Raw genomic sequence first — 22,543 nt, 5'->3', positions numbered from 1 at the left:
TCTCTCGTTGATTGCATTTAAAAAATGGCTTAGTCATTTTATAACATGGCCTTTAGCACAATTTAATGGCCTCTTAAATTGCCCTGAGTTTTAGAATTATTGGAGTAATTTTAGGGTGAAACTGTTCATTTATTTATTTATCTTGTTCAAGTGAATTTATTGCAAATAAAGTCCTGGGGATCCAAGGACACACAACAGGTGACAGCCCAGGTAAAGTGTGCAAGCTTCCTGACAAAGCTGTCATTTGAGGCCCACAAAATCATACCTCCCACCCCAATTTTAAGATAATTTAAGTACCAATTCTAACCTTAGATTTAATTTTTAAAAGGTTGTAGTCTTTTTTGGTTGTGGAAATAGCCTTGCTCGTGTAAACTAATTACTTGGTTTGAAAGATTATCACAGTGATTTTTTTTTCCCCAAACAATTACTGATCATGTTATCAACCATTCCCTCTATGGTTTCATATGGCCACAGGCTTCATGGTCCAAGCCTTAAGTCCCACAGCTTTCAGGGACTTTGAGTAATTGATTCGTGGTTGTGGGTGAGCCATTATCTGGCTGCCTGAATGAGCTCTCTCTCTCTCTCTCTCTCTGAGTTGTCATTGTGACATCTAGCCATGAGATGGACTAGCTTAGTTCTTGAGCTAGGTCAGGTGCTTATCAGTGTGTAGGGTAAAAAGGTAGTGGGGATTTGGCCTACTTGTCCTGTTTCAGAAGCCTGCTTAAGGGAGTGGGAACTAGAGGAGGGTGAATCCTTGTGAGGAGAGATGGAAAAAGAAGGCACAATGGGAAGGACTTTGGAAAGAGACAACAGGAGGGGGCTGAAGCCACGCTAGAAGCAAGGACTGGAGGGAGGGAGAAGAGAGAGATAATAGAATTCAGGAGGAGGGGAGGATCACAGGAAGAAGAACAATGGAAGAGCACAGTGAAGAGTCAGTGTGACACTGGAGAATGGGTGAAAATAGGAAAGACCACGTATGGTAGGTAATGAATTAAGAGAATACCAAACAAGAGAGAATAGTCAAACATAGGAGAAAAAAATAGGATAACGGAATTGAAGAAGGGATTAAAAAAAACAAAAGATTTAAAATACCTGGGTTAGTGAATTTTGTGTAATTTATGTGTTTTTTTTTTTTTTTTGGTGTTTTCTTGGCAGATGTCCTATGTAATAGCCTATATTTTATGGGGAAGGAAACGGAGCTCCCAAAGCCTCAGGTTACCTGGAGTGTGGTCCACTGCAAACATCTCCAAACTATCTGTTGTGGTTCTTTTACCATATTCAGCATTGTGGCATCTGAATACCTTTGTAAAATCTAAATTAACCACACAAGGATCTCTGTCCATCTCGTCTTTTGTCAGAAAAACTATATATTTATTTTTTGCTAGCAATTATTACTGTAGGATAGGGATGTCAAAGAAGAGGGTTTTAACATTTTGATCTGACAGTTTTGAGTTTTGGGGTGATTCTGACATCTGTTGGGGGTAAGTTTCATATTCATGGGCCAGCTGCAGAGCAAATTCTGCCTCCTGAGCCCTAGAGTCTTGCTCTTGTGGTTGATGGTTCCGTTCTTCCAGTGTAAACTGGCTGTTTTATGAGGTTATATGCATGCTATATGAGGAAGAATCTCTGCTAATGTGGGCCATTCCTTTAGAGGGCTTTGAAGAGAATGACAAAAGCCTTGAACTTGATTCTCTATTCATTAGTATTCAGAGGACTGGAGTGATGTGGTCTCACCATTCTTTTTTGCTGAATAATCAAGGCTGCTACTTTTTAATTTTTTTTTTTTTTTACGGTTGGTGACTTAATTCCAACAATGCATTGCATTGCAGTGATGAAGCATGGAGGCCATGAATGTGAAGATGTCTGTGGTTAACTTTGAATCTTTTAGGATGGGGAACACACACTGGTCCTGCTGCAGGTGGCAGAGTCGATTCCTTATCTATTGATATTTGGGTATCTAATAACATTACAGAGTCCACAAAGACCTTTAGAATGACCATCATAGTGGTATGAGGGCAAACATTCCTAATGAAAGGTGGTGCTATAGTAGTTGTGAGGTCCTCAAAGTGCTTCCCTCTCATCACAATTTGTCCTGGATTGAAATGTTGGCAATTATGCATCAACACGTTTACAATATTGGGCTCTCCTGCTGGTGCAGAAAAGAAAGCTAATGGTGACTTGAAGATTCTGCCCATGTCCATTAAATATGGGGAATGTCAAAAAAAAGTTTGGAGAGGTCCTTTAAGAAAGGTAATTTTAATGGCCTTCCCAAATTTTTTGGGCCAGTCCTCCTTTCTTCCTTTATAACATTTGTTTGCCTCAACTTTGTTTTGATGGGGATAGATCTAAGGGTAAGAAAGTAATTCATTCCCTCCGCATGCTGAATCCTCATCTTCTCCAATTTAGTGTTAATTGGGAAAGTATTCATTGTGGTGTGCACTGCCACCTGCTCAAGATGCAATATACGGACAGTCCCTGTCCCAGAAAGCTTGTAAAGTAACTAAAACAGACCTAGAACAGAGTGGTTGCACTCGGAAGTCCAGAGGAGTGAATGATTACACTCTTAACATAGTCTCAGTCCAATTCTTAGAATATCTTTTGACATTAGCCATTGAACAGCCTAAATTAGAAGGCATGAGAATGACTTTCTGTCACTATTGTACCAATGCCACATGTGACCCAGTAACCTGAAGTGAAAGGTTCGGTAGTCTGTTATGAAGCACTGGGGTCATCCAGACACCACTAATTTTTTATTTATAAAACAAGTCAATAACACATGGCCTATAATGGTGACATTTCAAAGACTATTTTTAGTATGGTATAATCTTAATAACACTTGCGGCAGCTAATCATTGTCTGCTTTTTATTTGGGCTTGAATGAGAAATGTTTGTTACATGTGGAGGAATTTTATTCATATGGATAAAGAAAGTGCACAACTGAAGCCATTACTAGGCCACTAGTTTTAAGGTCAAGATGTGAGAAATACAGCATTAATAAGCTATATGACAAAGCATATTAACTTTGGGTAGCTATGGGTATAGTTATATTAAATGAATACTTTCCAAATTGATTTTCAAATTACAATAAATGAAAGCCCTTTAAGTAAAAAATTAGGGTAGTCTTAAATTTAGTGTTATATAGCCAAACTTAATATTTGCAAGAAAATTCAAACTGAAGTTATTAGATTTCTTTAGTAGTTGCTTTCAGATGGTCCTTTCAAGACAGAGTAAAAAACTGTGTAATTAACCTTGGCTTTTAATTTATTAATCCTTCCATGGTATAGCGGTATTCCCTATTTTTCTGGTTTATGAACTTCCATCATTCAAGTGTTACATTTTTAAGATTTTTATTATCTGACTACCTTTAAATAGTCTGAAACATATGGAAACTTTATTGAGAGATCATAATCTAGTCATGTTACTTTTAGCCACATTAGAGATGTAAGACTTTAACTAAATCCTTTGTATTTTAAATCACATAATTAATCAAAATTAAAATGACACGTCAGTAATTTTTGCAAAGCCTCAGTTAATGATTCTTTATTTTGTTTCAGGGATTTTGATAATTGACACCATGGGGAGACCCTTGACCATGCTGCTGTTGCTGCTGGTGCAGCATTTTGGAAACTGTGAAGGAAATCAAAGACCATATCATACTTCATCCGTGCAATTTACACAAGTCCAGTACAATGCCACGGTGTATGAAAATTCTGCAGCCAAGACTTATATTGAGCAGCCAGTAAAAATGGGCATTTACCTTGCAAATCCACTGTGGGATATAAGATACAAAATTATTTCTGGTGACAATGAAAACTTGTTCAAAGCTGAAGAGTATATTCTTGGAAACTTTTGCTTTTTGAGAATACGGACCAAGGGAGGAAATACAGCTATTCTTAACAGAGAGGTGAAAGACCATTACATATTGACTGTAAAAGCAGTTGAAAAGAATACTAATGCTGAAGCACGCACACAGGTCAGGGTGCAGATACTGGATACAAATGACTTAAGACCCTTGTTTTCTCCAACATCGTACAGTGTTTCTTTGCCTGAAAATACAGCAATAAGGACCAGCATTGCAAGAGTAAGTGCAACAGATGCAGATATTGGAACCAATGGAGAATTTTACTACAGTTTTAAAGAAAGAACAGATATGTTTGCTATACATCCAACAAGTGGTGCAGTGGTTCTAACTGGAAGACTCGACTATGCAGAAACTAAGCTTTATGAGCTGGAAATCCTCGCAGTGGATCGTGGAATGAAATTGTACGGCAGCAGCGGTATTAGCAGCATGGCAAGGCTAACTGTTCACGTAGAGCAAGCAAATGAATATGCTCCTGTTATTACAGCTGCTGTATTGGCTCCTTCAGAATTGGACAAGGATCCAACATATGCAATTGTAACGGTTGAGGACCTTGATCAGGGTTCAAATGGAGAAATAGCATCATTAAGTATTGTGGCTGGTGACCCACTTCAGCAGTTCAAAACGGTGAGGTCTGTTCCAGGAGGTAAAGAATATAAAATCAAAGCTGTCGGCCACATTGATTGGGAGAGCCAACCTTTTGGATATAATCTGACTCTTCAGGCTAAAGATAAAGGAAATCCTTCACAGTTTTCTTCTGTAAAAGTTATTCATGTGACATCTCCACTGTTTAAGTCTGGACCGGTCAGATTTGAAAAAGATGTGTACAGAGCAGAGATAAGTGAATTTTCCCCTCCAAACACTCCTGTGATAATGGTAAAAGCTTTACCTAGTTATTCCCAATTAAAATATACTTTTAAAAATGCACCAGGCAAAGTCAGATTCAACTTAAACCCGCACACAGGTCTTATTACCACTTTAGAACCAATAAAAGCACAATATGCATCCCATTTTGAACTTGAAGTCATGACAAGTGACAGAAAAGCCTCTGCAAAAGTGTTGATTAAAGTAAAAGACACAAACAGTAATCCCCCTGAATTTACTCAGACATCATATGAAGCTTCCTTCGATGAAAATGTGCCAGTTGGTACTAGTGTCTTGAGTGTGAATGCAAAAGATCTTGATGAGGGTGAGAATGGTTATGTGACGTATAGCATTGCAAACTTGAATCCTTTACCATTTGTGATTAACCATTTCAATGGTATTATCAGTACCACAGAAGACATGGATTATGAATTGATGCCAAGGGTTTACAATTTAAGGATTCGAGCATCTGATTGGGGCATACCATATCGTCGAGAAGTTGAAGTTCCCGTTACTATTATTTTAAATAATTTGAACGATAACACACCACTATTTGAGAAAATAAATTGTGAGGGAACAATCCTTAGGGATCTTGGTGTTGGAGAACAAATTACTACTGTATCTGCTATTGATGCTGATGAGCTCCAGTTGGTGAGATACCAGATTGAATCTGGAAATGAATTAGATTTATTTATCTTAAATCCAAACTCTGGGGTGCTTTCCCTGAAGCAATCTCTAATAGATGGTTTAGGTGCTAAAGTATCTTTTCATAGTCTGAGAATTACAGCTACAGATGGTGAGAACTTTGCAGTACCATTATATATCAACATAACTGTAGCTGCCAGTCGTAAACCAGTAAACTTGCAATGTGAAGAGACTGGTGTAGCCAAAATGCTGGCAGAGAAATTACTGCAGGCAACTAAGCTGCACTCTCATGGTGAGGTTGAGGATGCTTTCTTTGATACTCACTCTATGAATCTACATGCACCTCAGTTTCGAAGTACTCTTTCAAGCAGTGTTGAAGTAAAGGAAAACCTGCCTGTGGGTTCCAGCATAATACTTATGAATGCCACTGATCTTGACACTGGCTTCAATGGAAAACTAGTTTATGCTATCTCTGGAGGTAATAATGATAGTAGTTTTACTGTGGATTTGGAAACAGGAATGTTAAAGGTTTTATCTCCCCTTGATCGAGAAGTAAAAGATAAATACACTCTGAATATTACTGTGTATGATCTGGGAATACCACAAAAGTCTGCGTGGCATCTTTTAGATATCAAAATTTTGGATGCCAATGATAACAGACCAGAGTTTTTACAGGACAGCTATTTTGTTGAAGTGAGTGAAAACAAGGAGCTGAACAGCGAAATCATTCAGATTGAAGCCACAGATAAAGATTTGGGATCCAATGGGGAAGTGAAATATTCTCTTCTTACAGATACAGACATGTTCGCTATTGACAGTACGACAGGTGTTGTGCACGTTGTAGGGGCTTTGGATCGTGAAATCCAACACGTGCATTTCCTGAAAATAGAAGCCAGGGACCAGCCAAATGAAGAACCTCAGTTGTTTTCCACTGTACTTTTGAAAGTGTCTTTAGAAGATGTCAATGACAATCCTCCTAAATTTATTCCATTGAATTATCATGTGAAAATTCGAGAGGACCTTCCAGAAGGAACTATTATCACATGGCTGGAAGCGTATGATCCTGATGTGGGCCAGTCAAGTCAAATACGATACAGCCTTTTAGATAGTGGAGATGGAACCTTTGATGTAGATAAATTGAGTGGAGCAATACGTATTGTACAAAGACTGGATTTTGAAAGGAGACAAGTTTATAACCTAACTGTACGGGCCAAGGACAAAGGAAAGCCGATTTCATTATCTTCTACCTGTTACGTTGAGGTTGAGGTAGTTGATGTAAATGAAAATTTGCACCCTCCACGGTTTTCCAGCTTTGTGGATAAGGGTTTTGTAAAAGAAGATGTCCCTATTGGTTCATCTGTGATGACAGTGACTGCCTATGATGAGGATGCAGGAAGAGATGGAGAGATTAGGTATTCAATCAGAGATGGATCTGGTGTTGGCATTTTCAGAATAGATGAAGAAAAAGGTAAGAATTTTGTCAGCATCTTAATTCACTTATTCTGTTTCCAGTATTTCAAACAAACAAAAAAAACACCAAACCTAAAGCACTAACAGTAATAAGAATGTGTTTTTACATTATTTTATTAAACATTTCTTATATATAATTTATTCACAGTTTTAGTGGATGCACAGTGTTAGGAAGTGAAACAAAGTGAAAATGTTTGCTAAAGTTACATTTTTCCTACTTGGATTAAATTTTTACAGCACATATAATAAATTGGTCTCAAAACCTCTCCCACATGAGCACCAAAAGGAATATTACATGGGACCCAGATTGTGGAGCTCTTACCTTGTTGAGAACTTACTCATGTGAATAGTTCCATAAGTGATGACTCATCAGAATGCCACAGTCTGGCCTTAGGGAAAGAGTGGAAGCTTTAACTCTGGAATTTTCTTGCTTTTTTTCTCTTTGTTAGAGAAGCTATATTCAAAGGATAGCAATGATATATCTGTGATGATTATATTTGCTGCTTTGGGTAAATTTATTGATAGCTTTCTCTGTTCACCTTAACAATAGTAACTGTATATTTTTGGTGAACAAACAGAAATAAACTTCTTCCAAACAGAATATAAATACATTTGCAGTTTGTTAAATATCATGGTGATAAAGGATCTATACATGCATTGGTATAACAGATTTAGAGGAGTTGCTTTGTTGTGTCGGTGATTCATAGGTTAAGAACTGCTGTAGGCATTTTATTCCAGTGTAATTCATTCAAAGGGGCTATCATCATAACCTCAGTAAAAGATTGAAATTCTATTAATTATTTCTTGAATAAGTGTCTCAGCACAGTTAAAATGAAAATTGCTACTCCTTCTAGCTTCCCCCATACAGTTTTCTTCCTTTATGAAATTTAACAATATTTATTTTATTTTTTAAAAGCAAAGAAATTTAGAGTGTCATCTTGTACAGTCTCCGATAGTTTGTGTTCAATAATTGTATTGATTTTCACATACCTTCAGTGTTAGATTACCAAAGTACAAATAACAAAGTTAAGCAGCAATCATGGGCAAAGTTCTGCGCTGTTACACCATTGGTAATCTGTCATAACTCATATTAGTTCATTGGTATCTGAAGATTTCGCTCATGTTTTGTTAATTGGTCTCACAGGGTATGTCTACACTGCAGTTAGTCACCTGTGGCTATTCTGTGTCAGCAGACTTGAGATCATGTGGCTTAGGTGGGGCTGTTTAACTGCAATGTAGACACTTAGGTGTAGGCTGCAGCCTGAGCTCTGAGACACTCCGAACTTGCAGGGTCCTAGAGCCAGGGCCCAGGCCCGAGCCTGGAAGTCCAACACAGCAGTGAAATATCCCTGCAGCCCAAGTCCCATGTGCCTGAGTCAGCTGGCATGGGACAGCTGCGGGTTTTTAATTGCAGTGTAGACATTCCTCCTGTCTGTGGGTAACTCTAGTTACAACTCACTTAATAATGATTCCATATATTATACTAGGGGTCTGCCAAATTCGTGCCTCTGGAAAAACATGTCATGGACCGTGAAATCTGGTCTTTTGTGTACTTTTACCCTACAGTGAAAGTACACAGAGTTTCTCAAACTGGAGGTCTCAACGCAACGCAACCCAACCAGGGGTCGCAAGTCTATTGTAGGGTGGGTACCGGCACTGCCATCCTTACTTCTGTGCTGCCTACAGAGCTGGGTGGCTGGAGAATGGCAGCTGCTATCTGGGCACCCAGCTCTGAAGGCAGCACCGCCAGCGGCAGCACAGAAGTAGAGGTGGCATGAAATATAAAACTGTATGAACATCTCCACAAAATTTGTTATTTATGCCCTAACCAACCTGTAAAAAATGGTGACTTTGCTGCAGTTTAGTTAGACCCCTATTTATACATGTCTGGTAGTGTCCCATGAGTACTGGTAAGTTGTGCCCATAAGATTGCTTACCTGTTCAAAATTTAGAAGCGCAAAATGTCACTTGAAACATTGCTTAGAAAGTCAACCATTTATCAGAATAATATTGGACCTTGTTAAAGAGCAGGTCTCCAGAGTTGTAATTAAGTCTCTCCTCTTTTACCTTATATTTGTACAAAGTACACAGTTAAGATTACGAAATAGGTTTAGAAAAGTTTAATGAAGTACTTTCAAAGCCTTAGTAATTTCACATTTAGTTTTTGGCTTGCTTGACAGATTACTGACACTTTTCAGTATTTTGCCTTTTCCTTAGTGCAAATATATTCAAGTTTGCTTTATTCTGAGCTTCAAAGTTTTATGTAGAAAAGAGTTTTACTAATCCCATGTGTGGGTCTGTAGAATTAATCCAGTTTTGCCATTTTACTATCTAGGTGCCATTCTTTCTTCTTCAGCGCCAGTTCATTTGTGTATGGGCCGTGATTCTGCCACTCTTATTAAGTAGGTGGCAGAATCACGTGTCTAATGTTTCCTTTTACTCCTTCATTTACCTAACTTTTTTTTTAAAACCTTGTTTGCCTTACTTTTTTGAATTTAATAGGACTACTCATGTAAGGCAAGCAGGATTTGGTCCCAAGGCGTCTATTTAATAATTTTGGCAGGGATAGTGTTGTAGTGGATATCTGTAAACTCAAGTTTAAAAGTTGCTGTTAGCTAACCTTATTTTCATAGCTGATATTTAGTGTTATTTCTATGTTTTGATTTTAATAATGGAGGCCCTACTATACATGCTGTTGAAATTAGATTGCTTACTTCTATGTCCAGTCTCTTTTTCAGCCTTTTTGGGAAAAGAGGGCAATTTTCCTCACCCCCTGCAAAAAAGGCTGAAAAGAAAGCTGAGAAAAGTTACCAAGCTCTTCACAGTATGTTTTAAGAATATAGAAGTCTTTGATACTGAAACACCACTTAAAAATAAAACCTTTTAATTATGCTTCTTTGGAGACCTTATGAGGACTCTATTACAATTCTATGTCTAAGTATTCATACCACTCATGACCGTGGTATTCTGCCTCTGCTCTTGGTAATAGGGAATAGGCTGATAAATAGGTGACCGGGAGGCAGAGTACAGAAGCAAGAGATTGGACCCGGGGGACAGACCAGATTGGACTTCTGACAAACAGCTGGGTGGCTGATTTTCTAGATTCACTGAGGAGGAGGGGAAGAGCCCTTTATTCCTTGAGCCAGTTGTGTCTCCCAGGTATTCTCCTCTGGCAGCATCATATTCCTTCATTCATGTTACTCCCAGTCCAAAGGTAGGTAGACTTCATATTTTAGGAAGCTTTTTTTGAGTCAAAACTAAGATACTAAGTATCTAAAGGGATCCACTTATCTTATATCTAAGAAATTGAAGGTGGGAATCACATGAAGTGCATGTGGGGAATTTAAAACCTTTGAGAGGTGTGTGTGTGAGGGAGAGAGAAAACAGGTTTCAGAGTAGCAGCTGTGTTAGTCTGTATTCGCAAAAAGAAAAGGAGTACTTGTGGCACCTTAGACTAACCAAATTATTTTGAGCATAAGCTCACTTCATCGGATGCATCACGAAAGCTTATGCTCAAATAAATTGGTTAGTCTCTAAGGTGCCACAAGTACTCCTTTTCTTTTTTAGAGAGAAAACAGTTCAACATGATGGAATTTCTTGGGGCTGGAGGTAGTTTGTTTTTTCAGAAAGCTAGGAAATTACCTACAAAACTTAGATTACAAGAACCTTGAGTGTGCAAAGTCAAGCTCAAAAGTTAGGAAATGCAGTAGCACCTCAATTTTACAAACACCAGTCTCTTATGAACAATCGCTTATATGAACCCTTTTTGTGGGGGGGAGGGGAGAAATTAAATAATAGAAGCGATGTCAGTGAAGAACAACATCTTTTCACATTCCAATTCCTTCAGTGGATTGAAAATCACTTTGCAGCGGTTGAAAGGATAAGAAGAAAATGATGCAGTGCACTATACTAATACTTAACACATTACCTACTGCAACTTTTGAGATGTTCAGTTTTATGAACTTTTTGATTTTATGAACTACTCTGTCCCCAATTAGTTAATAAAATAGGGTTCTAGTGTACTAGAATTAAGATTGGTTTCTGAGTGTCTGTGCAACCTTAAATTAGCCATTTCCTATCTTTTTAAATGACTGATTTTTGCCACCTTAATATTCTTCTAATGCCTTCACGCCAGTTGCCCTCCTCTAGAACATGCTTTTTCATGTACTAGTATGTACGTACCCTTATAAGATATACTCTCAGGGAGCCATGTTCTTGTGCACCCCAACTCCCCACCTTGGCAGCCAGAGGATTGGGAAATGATCCCCTAGATGTGTTTCTGTCGTTTTAAATGCCCCCCCTCCTTTTTTTGGAGCTACTGCGCCCTAGAATGCCCTGTGGTGAGAAAGAACTCCAAAAATGAAGGCGTATTTCCTAGTCTCACTGCTATTGAATGGTGATGAGGAAGTTGGGCACCCCTTGCATTTCCCTTTCAGTATTTTATTTGGATCTATACATGGGACAGGTTTACTGTATGGCTACCAAAAACCTAGAGTGGGGCAGCTGGCCATCTTTGAAGGTTGAGTGGGAAGTTTGTAGTCACTGCCTTCATTCTAGAAGACAGCTTAAGGTCAGGAGGCCCTACTGGAGACTATTTGGTGTAGTGGGGTAAAACCTATTCAGATCTTTATGAAACAGGTGTTTCATTGGGGTTGGCTCAAGATTTGCTGGGAAACCAAAACAAGCAAACTTCAAGCAAACCTCAGGGGAAACAGCTGGGACCATCCAGTTTAGGTTCACCAAAAATGTGTGAACCCAAATACACATTTCACGTTGCTCCAGGAAATGATACCATAGCTAGTTCTATGTGTTGAGAATCACCTCTGAACTAGTTTCCAGAGGTGTAGCATGAAAGCTCCAATGTGTTCCATAATAAATATATGTACTACAGACAAAAATATTGTATAAATCGTACACATGCACCTGGGGCGCTGGAGATAGAATACTTTAGCTTTCGAGGTCCAAAACTGTCTGTCACTTGAGCCTAAGGAGAGCTTCCCCAGTTAAACAGATGAACTCATGCAAATAGCTTAATTCTGTATTCTCTGTAAACCCTGGTAAGGTTGGGTTTAAAAAAAAAAAAAAGTTAACATCATACTACTGCTGGCAGAACTTATATTATGGATTCTTTGCCATATTTACACCCCCAAAAGTCTGGTGAATGTAGAGTAGTTGTAGAAGCTTTTGAAAATGGCCAGCTATCAGCTGCTTAATAACATTTTCATCCAGTTGTGATAGCAATTAGTATCTTGGTAATATAAGATGATTTGTCAAACATCAAGAATTCCAGCAGTATAGCTAACTGTGTCCACAACTTCAACTGCTGTGATTTGCTTATTAATAAAGACTTCAGATACTGGGGATTACTAATAATAGTAAAACAGCTTTTGTAGTTTTGTGGTAAACCTAAAGTTTTTCATATTTTTTGAGTGCATCATCAATCGGTATTTTAATGTTATTATTCATTTGAACGCTCGTTATAGTACAAGCTAAAGTGTTTTTTCAGAAACCTGCTAAAACAAATTGAATACACTGAAACATATGTTTAATTAAGTATATATTTTTAATTTTTATGTGGTCACTTGTCCTTTATTGTATTTATTGATTTTATTTTTAATTAACTGAAACAAACAAGTTTTTTATAATATTAATGTATAATAGCTTAATTTATATTCTGGGGAGAAATACAGTATAACCTTGCTACTCCTTGTTTCAGTAACCAATGAATCTTCATTGATCATGCATTTTTATGTTCATACTTTACTGGATCACAAAATGGTGAAGTGCTGCTGCCATGGCAGAGCAAATGCAGGTGATATGTACCATGTGGTCCAATGGGTGAACGAACTTATCCCCTCTCCTCATTCTATTCTAGGTGTTAATGCTCTACAATAGGTCTACAGCATTGGCTGCTGCTTCTGCTCAGCATCTCTCTCTTTCCTGTTGCTTAAGGCAAGGTCAGAATCTGACTGCTCCTATAATAGCTTTTGTGTGACTTCCATTGAAACTGAGAGTAGCCCAAGATCATTATGTGGAGTGAGGGACTCTAGTGAGGCAGTTTCCCACCTCTGTTCCCCTTCAGCAGTGGTGTGGCTATTAGATAAATTGACTCTGATCCTCGAGGGGTTGAGTCCAGCTGTGGAAAGAGGTTAAAGATGACATTTGGATCAGAAGCCACTAAAATCAACATAAACTGACCTCTATTGTGTGACACTGGAATTATATTTTTATAACCCTGACCCAGGTCAGGTGTCTGAGGGCAGGAAATAATGATCAGGCTCTTACTGGTGTTTCTCTTGGTTGCAAGTGTGTCACTCCCAGCACAATTTACAAATAAATACAGGCACAAAATATACTAATGAACATACAACTGGTGAAGAAAGGTCTTAGATAATGATGCAGAAAGAACTACAACAGACTTGTTTGTGACACTTGAAATAAGTAAACACATTTGCATTTCAAAATAAATACTGCAGCTGAGTGCAAAATAATCGAGTATACTCAAAGATTAGTGTGTGCTCAATGTTAAAATTAAAAACTAAGATTGTTTCACAAAGTGAAGCTATCCAGCAAAGTCACACTGGCATATCTGGAAAGGAAGATACCACACAGTAGACCTTGGAATAAAAGAAAATAAAGTCCCACATTCTTAGGTTGAAGAGCAGTCTGCAAGTTCAGATGATCAGGTATATCTACTAAACAAGAGGTAAATGTATTCTTAAAGAATTTGAGGAATTTAACAGTGGAATATATTAATGATAGAATGTATCACCTTGATATAGATTCCAGTGTGTTGTTAAAAATACACGCACTGAACAATGAAATTGAGATAAATCGTTCCAATTTTATGCAGCTGCTGCTGCTGTTTGGAGAAGCTCTGAGGGGCGGCAGAGGCAGATACTAGAACTAGTCATAGGTGAGGAAGACGCAAAGCAGAAGCTGTTCAGGGCCATAGAAACACAGAAATCCCTTCCCTCCTTGTTCTTGTCCCAAGTCCTATATTGGTCCTAAAATGATGCTCTACAGAGGGAAGGGAGAACAAAGAAGAATGCTTGTTCCCCTTTTCCATCAGTCAGTCATTTAAATCAGCCAGAGACTGAAATGAAACAGGGCCCCTAAACAATTTCCAGGAATAGTGTTTGATAGGCATCCCAGCACCCATTTCAGCTCTGGTTGGGAGGCTGAATTTCTCATCAAGGCCACCCATGTTTTGTGTTAACCTCTGGATTGTAAGTTTGGTCCTCCAGCTAGCAGGTGCTCTATATATGTTCCAAAGCCTTAGCCAGTGCCAGGCAGGGTCAGGGTTAGATGGCTCACAATAACCTCGCAACCAACATTCAATCCACATACCTACTGGGTCTCTTCTTGTCCTCCCTTCCTATTCCCATAACCATATTAATGAGGTTCTAGCATCATCATCTGAACAGTGCAATTTAACGTTTGTGTTAGTTATTTTTTGTGTATTACAGAATAACAATAATTTTGTCCTGAAAGTAACAATCAACCCTTGTTTTGCTTTCAAGTGATTCAGAATATCTTATATCCCTGTGATTAGTTGAAATTCAGAGGGTTAATACACTTGCCAAACTCATAAGATTAGATGAAGTTGAGAAAGAAGATTTTGTGTGTTTGCTAAAAAGTGTAAAAAATGGTAAAGATTTATTGAAGAGTAGAAATTATATATACACACACAAAAATCTGCTTTACAGGACTGTCTCTGTGTGCCATAGAATATCATCAGTAAGACTTATTGGGTATCAGACATCCTATTTCCAACACAATACCAAACCTATTTCCAAGAGTGAAAGGAGGTAATTCATTAGAATTGTGAATAAGATTTAGAGTAAAATATTGAATTATGCTGCTAATAGGTGCAGGACAGTCTTAACCGGGCATATAATAAACTGAGCATATTAAAATGTGCTTACAACTGGTAATTACATCCTTTTTTAAAGGAACGTGATTTAAATTTATGATTAAATACTTAAAAGGATTATGTCAAGTTCTACATTTTCAATGGCTGCCCTTTGGCTTTTATTTAACTTTTTTTGTTGTTACACCATTCATTACTGTTGAATTTTAATACTGTAATGAGTGTGGACATTTACAAAGATTAAAAATTGTGATCATTAAATGAGCACATCACCAAATTCATGTCACAGTTGGGAGAGGCTTTTTAATCCAGATTTATGATACAGAATTGAAACCTTAGGACCTCTTGTTATTTCCTTTAAGCAAATCAGTTTTATAACTCAGCCGTCCTATAACAGATCTTTTTAGATTTGCCTCAGATTCATATAGTAAACCAATTTGATCTACTTGCCCTAAAACTGTACCTTGAGAATTTTTTTTAAATACGTTCTAATTTGTTTCTTTTTGTAAAAAAAAATAATAAAACTCAATCATAAGGAAATATGAGAACTTCATGCTTTACTCAAGTTTAAAGAAGACAGTAATTTCCAGAGTTTACACCTAAGTGGTGCTAAGGACTATTCGTTACTTAAGCTAAATGGAGCAGGCTCAGATCATCTTCCTATCAAAGCCATCTGTTGCATATTTTGTGTGTATTTCTAATCATGCTAAATCTGTCAGCTGTTTTAATAATTGAATTCTGTTTAAATAAATCTCCATATTTTAATGGTTTACACTCAGTGAAACTTGTAGTGGAAAAATTGATGACCAGACCACTTTTTTTATAGAAGGTATTAAGTGTGAGATTGAGGCTTTGTTAGTTGATTGGGGAAAATGTATTTATATATTACATTATTTGCATGTGTGAGACACTGGAAAATTTAGTAAAACATTTTTCTTCATTCACCCCATCCCTCTCTACCCTTACATTGTATACCTGTCATCAGGGCAGGTTATTAGAAGGGTTCCAATCTTTTCCTGAGCATGAATTTGAGATTAGTTTGATCACCTACAACTAATCAACAGAATGACTGACAGGGAAGCCTTTAGCAGAGTCTTTCCCCTAGTTTGTCAAAAATGTGGAGGAGCTTGCAAGCCAAAGGCAACTCTTATTGCCTTAAGGAAGATGTGTGGAGCCATTCCAAATGCTCTAAAAGGAGATATGAAGGGCCTACTAAAGCAGCCCAAAGAGGAATCAAGTGATTCACTTACGAAGTAGTTAATCCATGTGGCTGCTGTGGATGAGCGTGTCTTCTCTGATTTCCTGTTCCATGAGATGGTGTTAAGAAGGGCAGAAAGGGACACTACTAGTGGTGTAAAGATTGAGTCCATTCCCTGCCATGTTGAGGGAATAGAGTTCAGCAGGCTAGTAATGATGAAGCCATAGATGGTGAAAACAAACTGGCATATGAATGACCATGCTAAGCCACAAAGAATAGTAATGTAAGATTAGTGTGAGGGAAAGAACAGTAGCTGATCAGAAAGTTATGGGGAATTTCCCTGATTTTTCTGTCCCTCCCTCCTCCCAACTACTTCTGTGAATACTATGCCAGGATCAGACACTCTATATAGTCTAACAGATCCCCACAGGAGGATAGCTATGTCAAAGATCCGGACCCGTTCGAGAACTGAAGTTACTGAACATCTGAATCTAACAGCCTACCAAGAAGCCAGTAGATAGCAGAGCTTAGTAGAATCCTGGACAAAGGAGCACTTGAAGCCAGTTTTTTATATTAATTAAATCCTAATACAAACAGCAATTCTGCATTGCATGGCCAGATCGAAAATGACAGAACAGTATCTGAAATATCCTGATTTTGGGGGGGAGGTTTGCTGAGGAAATTGGAGACAATGTGCATAATGACCCAAATTCTTTTTTCAGTAGTGCTGGTGTAAATTCTATATAACTCTATTTGTACCAGGATAAAACTAGTTTAAGTGGGATCAGAATCTGGATTCATGAGAGGATTTTGTATTAAAGGAAATAACATTTGAGGTTACCCAACATAGTCTGTAAATGCATTTAATGTATTAAATCTTTTGAATGATTGGTAGGTAACCTTGACATTTTGGGTATCAATTAAGAAAACCAGAACTGTCTGTCTATGGAGAATGTGTGATGAAGATGTACTTTCTGGGGAGGAGAAAAAAAAAGCTAGTAAGTGGAGAGGCATTTTTGCTAACAACTTCTTCTTAGGATTATTCCTTGGAATATGGATGTGATAAGACACTTCGCACATTGATATCTGAAAGCAAAAATGGGTGGAAAACCTTTAAAGATTCCAGGTTTAGAATGCAAGGGGCATCTCTTATGTAGTAGTATCTGGTTGAGATTCCGTAATTTCTCTTAAGTTTTTGGTGATAGGAGTTACTTGTACCAGAACAAAAAGAAAAATATTTGCATTTATGAGAAACTGTAAACATTGCATGAAATGTTTGTCTCTGTTTAACTGACCATTTTTGTTACTAAAAAAAGAAAATATTTCCTTAAGATATTTTTGTATTTCATTTCATGGTAAGGATAATTGCTTTATGTAAGGGGGAAAGTTAGGCCACAGACGCAGAACTACCTTATCTCCTGCACATTCATATGCAGAGAATTTATAATGATTATTAAATAACTATTTATTGGACTTAACAAAGAAAAGAAAAAAAAAGTGTGAGTATTGTGATTACTGGGCAGTTTGACCTAGAGAGCTCTTGTAGTGCTGATAATTCTGTATAATTTTCTGTTTCTAGTGTTCTGGCAGTAATAATGAGCTTGTTTTGTTTGGTGATTTTGCAGTATCTATCTACCCTGGCCTCTTAATTGAATTGGGGAAGTGGGACTGCATAAACTGCATTGAGGAGGGATAAGCAACTTGAATTGATTTGGGGAACAAGGACTATCCCGATGTCTTCAATTCTGCATCCCCTAGTGGCCATGAAAAGACCATGCAGGAATTTCCTTCATGGACCTTCCTCCCACCCACCTGAAGACTGCAAAACTGATTGATTTGATTTGCACATAAAACCTCCTTAAAACAGATTTTATAGTTACAGACCATAATGATCCATCAGTTATATTGCTCAGCAAAAAATGGGCACCACATCTTACTAATTTCATTTCACCCATTTGAATGGGTTTGTGTTCTACACAGGTAGGGATGAAGGTTGAGAGGCGTGAGTGGGAGTGGATCTGGGGCCCTGGCTCAGTCGGTCTGCTGCAAGGCAGGCTCTCCTGTCTAAGGAACCATGAAACTGCAGGGCAATTTTAAGATTGCACAGTCACATAGACATTTTAATGTCCCATGGTTTTAAACTAATATTCAAATAGGATGGGAAGTGTTTTTGTGTTCTGTATGTAATGATCCCTTGGGGGTATGTATAGGGAAATAAGCATGATGTGGAATGTAGGGGAGAAGTCTGTTGCCAGGAAGTTCTGTGTGGTTTCAGTTCTTTGCTCCTGCTAGTAGTCTTGGCAAGATTGCCTGTCAAGAGGAATTGCACTGGAGTTTGGCCTATTGTATGTAAAGTCAGTTGGTGTTCAGAAACTTGCATACGGTTGCACTACCTGGGTTAGGTTAAAAAGTCAAGTTTAAAAAGCCTTAGCTTAAAATTTCATAGCTTCTTAATTTTTTCACCAAACTGTTGTGCTTGTTTAAATGAGGTAGTTGGTGTTTGTTGGGATTCTTTGACCACATAGAACAAATATCTCTAATGGTAGTTTGATGACAGTGGTTATTTGCTATCTTTCTAAATCCACTCAAGATTTCCACTAACGCTGAGAGGATGATCCCTCAGTCTCCTGGAGAGCTAGTGTTAAATCAGAAGTGTGATCAAGGATCTAACCCCAGGTGCAGCAGAGCAGAAACTCAGCTCTGATATACCATTTCTGAATGTAAGATTGATGCAGAACATCCTTAAGCAGAGTTTAAAAATGGTAGTATGGACAGGGCTTTAAATAAGTGTTTCTTTTTTTGTAATCTACATCTCTTGAGATTTAAGAATAATATGAAGACAAATTAAAGTGCTGTAATTGTTTGGATTTTGAAATTTATCCCTTGGAATAAGTTTTATTAGTCTTAAACAAACATGTTTATTTTGTGTTTTGCTGCTGGCAAAGGCATATGGTAAGGTAGTTTGATCATTTTCTTAAATATCCTGCTGGGTAAACCATCACGGTGACAGGTAAATAGAGACTCTATACAAAGGCTTGGGCTTGCCTCAACCTCCACTTCTGCATGGCTGCTGAAAGTAGGGATTGTTTTGCTGTGAACCCTATTGATTAGGTCACAATCTGGTCTGATGAAAACAGAGCTGCCCACGGGCTGTCTCACTGTAGGAGATTTACTGACACACTGTGTGAAACAGCCACATGTGGTCTCAAGATTACCTTATAAACAGGAATCAATGCAGGCAGCAGAGTGCACGTTACAGGCCCATTAACTTGTTCAGTCCGCTCTCTGTCTTGAAAAGCACTTGTGAGCAAAGGAATGATTGCCAAAAGCTGTGGAAGGTGCATCTTGCCATATCACTGTTGGTACATCTGTTGACTTGAAGTAAGTTTTAAGGTCAAATGAGGGGAATTTGAAAATTATTTTGTAATGTTTACTCTTTTCTTTGAGATTTAAAATTTTAATCAAACACCATTTGGACAAGTTTAACAAAAGGCAATCCTACACATGTATTTGGCAGGCTCCGATATATTTATAGCAAGAAGTAGTCATAACTTTAGAATTCTGAATTAATTCTGAATTCTTGATCCCACTGAAACTCTGGTTCGCATGTCAGTTTCTTAATGTTTTATAATACTTATTGCATCCATAATTTAAACATACTTGTCTGAATATGAAGATTAATTTTCAACTCTGTGTGCTCCAACCTAACTAAAAAAATAATGTGCTAAAATACTAGTGATTTTTTTTTAAGAGGGCTTGTGGGAAATTCTAAAGTAGCCAAGGAATTCAAAAAAATGGTTGCAAAAAATATTTCATGGTTCAGAAAGGAATAATTTCTATTAGCACTTCACCTTGCACACCACTTGATACTTTCACACTTAAATAGCTGCCCGCATTTCAGTTTAACTTATATCTGGACGAGGCTCAAACAATAAACTATATTTCTTTTAGAGCATTGTATATTTTTGGTAGGTATTCGTGATGAAGAAGAAATTTATTGACCAGTGGATGTAAATTGTCTTGACCAGCCAATAGTGAAGATAATTTGAATTCTTTGCATTCAGAGGTCTGTAGCTATACAGAAATTGTCATTTTGCCATCAAGAATCCACAACTTGAGCATGTATAGCTATACGATGAAAAATTATATATAAAATTCAGTGGTTGTACTCTGTTAGGGCCCAATCCTACAGTTTCCTGTTCTCCTGAGTAATCTTTACAGGCGGGAGTAGTTCCAAGGGCTCTTTTTAATTACATCAGCCAGTTACAAATACATAAATGACAAGTTTAGTTACTTATACTACAGACCATTTCCATTTTGCTGATTTTAAAAAACCATGCTATTACTTTAAAAAAAAATAAAGGACCAGAGCCTGCTGAGTCTGTCTTAGACTGATTTGCAGGATCGGGTCCCTGTTTTACTGTGAAGAGACCATTATTATATTTAGCTTCAACAAAAGGAAAACAGTCTGTACAGGTAACAAACTAGACTTTTGATTTAGGTGTCATTGGTAACTGAGTGCTGGTATTATAAAATTAATAAATTTAGGCAGGTAAATTAGGTTAAGTATGGGTTAACCTGGGAATCCATTGTGTTAACCAATGTGTCTTTCCCTTTTATAGCTCTTCCTAATTGTCCCTGTAGTAGCTATGCCTAGACTGAGCAGCTCAATGGACCTGTGCTACCAGGAAGCTTGGGGTGTGTCCACAGGATCTAGAATCAATAAGGAGACGTGATTTTCACGCTGATGGCTGTGCCCTCCACTCCCCCCCTCCGCAAGAATGATCTGGATTTGGGAGGTTTGGGGATGGGCTCCACAGCCTTTCCGGTGGATGGGTGGGGTGAATCAGTATCTCACAGAGATCTTTCTTCAGATCTCCCCTGTCACAGTAACTGCACTGTACTTCCCCACCCCCCATGGTCCACTCCAAGAGTGCCCTGTTTGGTCTCAGGCCTTCAGCAATCATCTGTCTCTGGGTAGAGGCCCTTGTCCCATTCCCTTCTGACTGGAGGTTTTTAAAGCTGCATTGCCCCCTGCCATATGTGGCGATTATCCCCAGCAAGCCAGCCTCCCTAAAGCCCAGCACTTGGGCTGTGCCTTTTCTCCTAGTACAATGACTGTGTTTTTACAAGTGACCACACAGCTCTGTCTTAACAGAATACATTTATTTTAAGGACCAAAATGCACACAGAGGAAACACAAAAAGCAATAAAAGTTCTTACATGTTCAGTGAGAGTTTACCAGAGGTCTCCTCCAACTGCTGCATAAGGCTTTGGTAGGTGTCAGACTTTCCAACCCTTCAGCAAGGGTTGGGGTTTCCCAGTGTAGGTTTCCTGGGAGGTGTGATTCCCAGTGCAGGTAGACAGATGTGCGCTAGCTCAGTTCAAGCTCGTGCACTAAAAATAGCAGTGTAGACATTGTGGCACTGGGAGCAGCTCATGCTAGGTGCCTGAGCTCAGTGCCAGGGGTTGAGTGGGCTTGAACAACCAGTGCTGCAACATCCAGCACACTAGCTTGAGTCTGTCTACCCATGCTGGGATTCACACCTCCCAGCTGCAGTGTAGAGGTGCCCCTGAGAACCCATGGTCCTGTCCATTTGCTGAATCAATATGAAAGCCCTGTGTCAGTTAAAGCTTAGCTTTTTGTACCAAAAGCCCTTTCTTTGTTTGTCTCTAGGAAATACTACTGCATGGGGTTGTAATATATTACATCTTCCCCCATAAAGAAATGGTAGGGTGTTTGACTGGCATCCTAAGGGAACCAGGGGCTGTGGAGTGCCATTTAAAGTGTTATGTGTGTGTGGGGATATTTCTCCTTCTGCCTGACCCCTCCTCTCTTGCCCCTGGGCCCCTATACTCACCCCATCCAAATTTGAGTGAATGTTGTTGCAACTGACATGGGGTCACAGTGTCCAGCCAAAAAGTGGTTGGGTCATGGTCTGGTTGGCCATGCCAGCTCTTTAGCCTATGAGGAGAATCCACTGGTTTATTCCCTGGATGGTGAATTGGTCTGCCAATTCCTTTTTATACCTTCAAATTTCAACAATTCATGCAATAAAGATTCTCCCCCCATAGCCAGATTTCTTCCTCTGTCCCACCTTCTGGGAGGTCAGGGCCTGGGGAGTCTTGTGACATAACCTCAGGGTCTCTAAGGCAAGGAGGAAGTATTGACTCACCCGCACACCCTGGGTAGGCAGTTTGTTCCGCACACACTGAGTCAAGGTGATCAGTGTTTCTTCCCCCTCCTGTTTCAAGGTCCTTTACATTTTTGTTGTATTGACCAGGCAAGGTACTAACAAGCTTCAATAGGACTTTATTTTCAAAGTGGAAAAACCTCTTTTCCAAGTTGCTGCTGCATGCTCTGTAGTTCTCTCCCAGCCTCTCAACTCGTCCCCCCTCCTTCCTGTTTCCTGTCCTTTCAGACTCCCAACAGCCAGTGCTCCCAATTCTAATAATTACAAGCAACATCTAAACACCACAATTTTCACAGACCATCAGGAAGTCAGACTGGGGGAAGAAGTTCTCCCACCTCTCTGGTTGTTTTATGTATCAGTTTCTTAGCTACTTACACTACTTCCAGTCCCCTCCCCCTCCCCACGCCTTTTCTGTGTCAGCTCCTCTTTCATTCAGGCTG

At 38.7% G+C, this 22,543-nt stretch overlaps 1 protein-coding gene across 8 annotated transcripts in view; it reads left to right on the top strand.

Moving 5' to 3' along the window:
* FAT1 (FAT atypical cadherin 1) overlaps positions 1-22,543 on the top strand; it is a 148,910-nt gene that overhangs the window by 9,376 nt on the left and 116,991 nt on the right. For all 8 annotated transcript variants that reach the window (XR_012158655.2, XM_073341873.2, XM_073341878.2 and 5 more), the window contains exon 2: positions 3,555-6,836. Coding sequence is in view for 7 of the 8 variants with exons in the window: in XM_073341878.2 (XP_073197979.2) it covers positions 3,555-6,836 (3,282 nt within the window). In the remaining variant the exon portion in view is untranslated. The remainder of the gene's footprint in view (positions 1-3,554; positions 6,837-22,543) is intronic.

Source organism: Lepidochelys kempii, chromosome 4 (genome assembly GCF_965140285.1).
Source record: "Lepidochelys kempii isolate rLepKem1 chromosome 4, rLepKem1.hap1, whole genome shotgun sequence".
Classification (NCBI taxonomy): domain Eukaryota; kingdom Metazoa; phylum Chordata; order Testudines; family Cheloniidae; genus Lepidochelys; species Lepidochelys kempii.
This window is presented reverse-complemented; position numbering and strand designations above follow the sequence as displayed.